The sequence below is a fragment of the Lycium ferocissimum genome, chromosome 9 (genome assembly GCF_029784015.1).
Source record: "Lycium ferocissimum isolate CSIRO_LF1 chromosome 9, AGI_CSIRO_Lferr_CH_V1, whole genome shotgun sequence".
NCBI classification, from domain to species: domain Eukaryota; kingdom Viridiplantae; phylum Streptophyta; class Magnoliopsida; order Solanales; family Solanaceae; genus Lycium; species Lycium ferocissimum.
In genome coordinates this window covers 30,098,332-30,104,172 of record NC_081350.1, presented here as the reverse complement: position 1 = coordinate 30,104,172, position 5,841 = coordinate 30,098,332, and the positions used below count along the sequence as shown (strand labels likewise).

General features: G+C 32.8%; 1 protein-coding gene across 1 annotated transcript in view; it reads left to right on the top strand.

Moving 5' to 3' along the window:
* LOC132031783 (beta-amyrin 11-oxidase-like) overlaps positions 1-5,841 on the top strand; it is a 9,731-nt gene that overhangs the window by 1,932 nt on the left and 1,958 nt on the right. Inside the window, exons 2-3 of the mRNA XM_059421690.1 lie at positions 4,149-4,203; positions 4,288-4,368. Of these exons, the coding sequence (XP_059277673.1) occupies positions 4,149-4,203; positions 4,288-4,368 (136 nt within the window). The remainder of the gene's footprint in view (positions 1-4,148; positions 4,204-4,287; positions 4,369-5,841) is intronic.

The following is a 5,841-nucleotide window of genomic DNA, read 5'->3' as shown; positions in this document are numbered from 1 at the left end:
GCGATAACGGAAGGATGATTGAGCGCCATTAACGAAGACCGAAATATCCGCCATCATCCGGATATTCGGCGTCAATCCCGACGACGCGTTGTCCACTCGCATACTTGCTTTATTTAGAATCGTATTAGGTTTGAAATTCTCTACTATATAAAGGGGAGGCCTCTCCATTCATGAAAGGGGGTTGGCAACACAGAAGAGAGAAAGGATTCACATCAATAATCATAAAAGAATATAGTATCTGTTCCCATTTGTTCTTGAATTTTACTTCGTTTACGTTTCTTGGTAGCTCGTAACAAAAGGATACCGACCTCGGTTCTCCAGCCCGAGGTCACGCGCATCTGGCATTTGGTTAGATCTGATTATTTGCTCATTCCATTGTATATCGCATTGTTCAAATCTTTAATTGAATTTAGCCGTGTATCTTAGGCACCTCATATAAATTTAACTGTCTGTATTTCAAGGTTAAACACATTTATTGACCTCGTTCGTGATTAATTATCGACGTTATTAACTGCCTTCGTGATCGATTCTTGACCTATGGTCGATGATCAACAAACTTCTTTGTTGATTATCAATCTACTTAGTCGATGATCAACCCTCGTTTGGTGGATTTCACAAACTTGTAAAAATCAGTAAGAACAATGTTACCAGGTTCCTTAATTGCTTCTTGCAATGGCTTGAATTTCACAATTTAGGTTTCTTGACCTGTTTGACAACTCCCTTCTTTCATCATATGCAGCAAAATTTGTTCTAGTCCTCTTCAATGGAGGAATATATAGTCTAGTATTGTAGTAACTCCGTTTTTTTTTTTTTTTTTTTTCTATTTTCTTGGTCTCACATCATTGAGTACTATAAAAAATGTAACAATTTTCCATCGGGAAAATTAAAACTCTCATCATCAATATGCACGTCTAATCATCCGAAGAGATGGAATGGTCCGGTTGAATTAGTAGAATAATGATATGCATAATGCAGAACGGTTGGATTAATTAATGTTGAAACGGTGCATTACTGAGGTGATTGTTGGACTTTTAAAACTATCACATAAAGGTATCTTTAATATTTGTTTATAGATTCCTTAGACCAGGAAAAGGCAAAAAAATTCAAACAGTTGAGAAAAAAATAAATGCAATCCTTGAGATGCCACATCACTCTTCTTTTGTCTGGCTTTATATTATATATAGATATAGATGGTTTGTTTCCTATGCTATAGGATAAAAAAAAATCATTTTAATTAAGTTGGCCCACAAAATCAAAAATACCACATCCAATTAACAACTCACCCGTTAAAAGAATATGCCATAATCATCATCTGCATACATATTAAAATTATTTTAACTTTATATGTAGTCTAGTTATTTACCGAAGGGGATTCGACAGTCACTTGGCTCCGCCCCTGACCACACCAGCGATCTCTACATTTCCATCATAGAAGACCATTCACAATATCAATGTTAACTCACTACTAAAAATGCGCCCATTACGGATCGCAAAATATTGACCAATCAGTCGGTCCAAACAATGATTGCAAAACCGATCGAGTTGAACGGATTAAGCAAAATGTTTTTTGTTTACAAAACTAGTTCTAATAGAAAATTTTGTGCAAATTTATACAGGTATGGACAAATGGTCGATTACATTCTCTTGTCCACAGGGTAACACCATCCAAAAATAGTTAAAGGTTCTACATTCCATTATCGGAAAAGGGCTAAATATATCCCTGTACTTTGGGTCCAAATATACCCTTATCATTATACTTTGGGCACAAATATATCCTTCCACCATTAACGTTGTGCACATTGGGCATCTTATCATATGTGACAATGATATTTGATGAGTGGATCACGTGGCGTTATCGCTATCATCACCCCTAACGCATTTTATTTCCCCCATCTTCCACCACTAAAATTTCCACCCCTCCACCACCATTACCACCATATAGTTAGAGCTCTAGAATTTTTTTATCCATTCTGCCTAGTATTAAATAGTAATTTACTACTGCTCTATTATATTATATTATATTATTTCAATATACATGGTACCTAATTCTTTAACCATATATATCTTGAATAATGATTAATATACATAATGATTTCAGTGTATACTAAATTATAATTCATTGTTCCGTTATTTTATTGAATATGTGACGAATACTATTAAAATAGGTAATTTAAGTGGACTTTTGATTGCTTGAGTCGACCGGATCTGGTTGAGACTTGTGAAGCAGTGGCGGTTCAATGGTGTTTTCAAGTGGTTGGTTGCTAATGATGCAAAACTGCTAATGGTCCACAACCATTGTTCCTTAAGCCTCACCTCGGATTTTTCATCTACACTTACTAGGGATGGAAATTTTAGTTGTGAAAGATGGGAGGAATAAAATGGGTTAAGTGAAAAGTGGCAGAATGCCTTGCGCATTCACCTATCAAATATCATCGCTTACGTGGGATAGGATGTTGAAGTTGACAACTTTAATGTGGAGGGCAGATATTTGTCTGAAGTATAACGATAAGGATATATTTGGACCTAAAATATAATGAGGGATATATTTGACTCTTTTCCAATAATACAGGATATATTTGGCCTTTTTCCGTTCCATTATTTACTGCACCAAGACCAGATTAGACCACCGAGGCTCAAAAGAACTTGTAGATGAAGAACCTCGTTTACTCTTATATGATGGGAATATCTTTTGTGAACTTACTTTTAAATGGGCCACCCCCTGTGTTTTAGTATGAAACTAATAAATACATACTCCCGCTATTTCACTTTATGTGATATATTTTTTTTTAATCTGTCCTAAAAAAAAAAGAAATATTTTTATCTTTAGAGATAATTTAACTTAAAGCTTCTCTTTTTACCTTTAATGAAATGATTTATAACCATATAAATATCTATGATTTGTTTTAGATCACAAATTTCAAAAGTCTTTCTTTCTTTCTTAAACTCTGTATAAACTATATCTCATAACTTGAGACATAGGGAATAATAATTTAGGGGTGTTTTTATTGATTCTCTCTCTTTTTTTTGACAGTACAACTTTGAGCATGTGCAAATTGCATTTATAATATATTAATTAGTAATTAGTACTCCCTTCGGATTAAAAATAGTATCGACTTAATCATTTACACATCCTTTAAGAAAATACTAACTCCTATATAAAAATAAGTAATTTAATTAAATTACTTCTAATTAAATAGGTATTGAAATTTAATAACATAACACTTAATAAGGATAAATTTGAGAAAATAAAATCCATTTTCTTGATTTAATAGGTAAACACTCTTTTTTATTCAAAAAAAAAAAAATTAAGTGGACACTCAATTTTAGTCCGGAGGCAGTACTAAATAAATAGCATGAGCATCTGCTCCGACTTGGATTTGGATCCCCTCCAGTAGGGGATCTCTGCAGTTCATCCAGTGCCCCCTTAACTGAATTACACGTGTCTCATTAATTATCTAATGGACCAAATTCATTTTATTAACCCAATAACATTAACTGCGGTTAAAGGCATTTCTCTCCTGCTCTCTTCCTCTTTCTTTTCACTGCCAGCAAAAGACTCTTCCTCACTCCCCAAATTTTTCCAGAAAAACAGAGCAAGAAAAAAATAGAAATGCTGGAAAGCTAAAATTTAACAATATTCATTAAATCTAAGCTACCATGTACATAAACAAATAGGAAGAATTTCAAAAGAGAAATGCTGAAACGGAGAGTGTAACCTTAATTGAAGACTACAATTATACAAGAAAAATAAGAGAAAAAGAAACCCAAGAACAAAATAGTGGATCCATACAAAAAAAACTCAAATCATGCGTCCTGGTGCATCCACCATTGTTTCCTTCTTCCCAATTTTCATGCCCAACTAGATTCTTTAGTGGGTCTTTATAATTATAAAGAATCCCAAAATGAAAAGTTTTTTCGTTCCGAAAATGACAGTAACGCTTTGTCAAACTAGTTGATTGCAGTCTCCTTATTTTTCAAATTTTATAACCCAAGTGCATCCTTTGAATTTTGTTCTCCTGTTCTTATGAAAGACTAGGGATGATCCTTTTTTTTTTTTTTTTTAAAATGGTGTGAAAATAATGGTAATAAGAGAATAATTTTGTTGTTAGCAATCTGCATTTCTTGTTCTGCTTTTGGAGATTGAACAGTTTAGAAGAACTTTTGTTTGTAGTGAGAACAAAGGGCGGAAGAAAGAGACTAAAGGTAACTATAGTTAGTATCAATTGCTTTACACACAATAGATCTAGTCCATTAAATTATTGAAGAGCCACGTGTAAATCATATAAGGTAGCACTGGAGGAACTGGACGGATCCCCTACTGGAGGGGAGCCAGATCCCTCGGACTTGGCACAGGCAACACGCCTTTTTGTAAGGAAATTGTTACAAAAGTCAAAAGTGACTTGGCATGAAAAAGTAGACTTTTCGGCTAAAATAACTTTATGAGAAAGTTGGGTTAAGAGCCCGTTTGGATTGGCTTATAAATTGCCTATAAGCTGTTTTCAGTTTTTTTGAGTGTTTGATTGATCAACTTAAAGTCATTTTGTGCTTAAAATAAACTCAAAAAATTAATTAAATTTATTTGGCTTAACTTATCTAAAGCGCTCTATAAAATGTTCTAAAACAAATTTTATAAGCCGCTTTTTTAAGCCCATCCAAACAGGCTCTAAGGTTGAGGATTTTATTGTTACAGTAAAATTTAAAAGTAATTTTGATTATTTTCATGAATTGGATGACCATTTGAATAACTAGCTCTGCATCTTATTGATCCCCTGTCGTTGTTTTGCTTTTGCAGCTTTCTCTTTGCAGGATAAAAACCTTATAACTACGTAGGAAAACATTTTGGTGAATTTGATAGCATAATTTATCTGCGTAGGACGTCTGATATTCTTTTTGGTTTTGATGATAGACAAACTATTTCATACTAAACTATCACTACCATTTTTAAGAATTTCATACTTAAATGTTAAATTATTGAGTTTGCCAGTTACCCTAGATTATAACTCCCTTTAGTTAGTTTAAAAACCCCGATTGATGATTATGTAGAAAAATGTTTGGAATAACTTCATGAGAGGTGAAATTTACATGGCACTAGGAGTTCATGAACACCAATAATTTAGGTATGAAACTCACAAAACCAGTGTAGTTAAGGATCTTTTTTAACCTATTCACTCTTCTGTTAAAGAGAATCTTGATAACTGGAAGCTTATTATCAGTTAAACTTTACTATTCATGCTCGGCGTAAAGAGATTGTTCGTACCATGTGGGAGGATTATATTAAAGAGTAGTTACATTACTATTCATGTTGAATTTTCGTTTTTATTGAACTAAAGTTTGATCAATTAATGTTATATTTTTTAGAAAGGCCTTCTAGTAGCGTATTAATTTTGTTATGAACTATGACTTGCTCATTTGGTAAGATTGTATAAGAATTGGGAATGTTTTGATAGTTTTCACAACTTGTGGAGTGTTTATGTCTATAAGGGAAAATATAATTTAAAATATCAAAATTGTATATTCGAATATGATTTCTAACTACGTCCAAACGGCTGCTTAAGTTAAAGTGTCGTATGAATTTATAAATTTTAAATTTTGGATCCGACTTTAAATAAATAATGATAAGAAAAAAAAAAAAAGAGATTTCTTCTCATTTCTTTCGATTATATATTCCAAGGGAGCTATTAAAAGGTTGGTGGAACATCAAATTAAATGTTAATTAAAAAAAAAAAAAAACAAATCAGTGAAAACGTCACCTCTTGGCAGATAAGTGGCGACAAAAGACCTAGCGTCACGAGATCTGATATTAATTCTACTTGTCATTTGTTTTGTAGTAACAAAAAACAA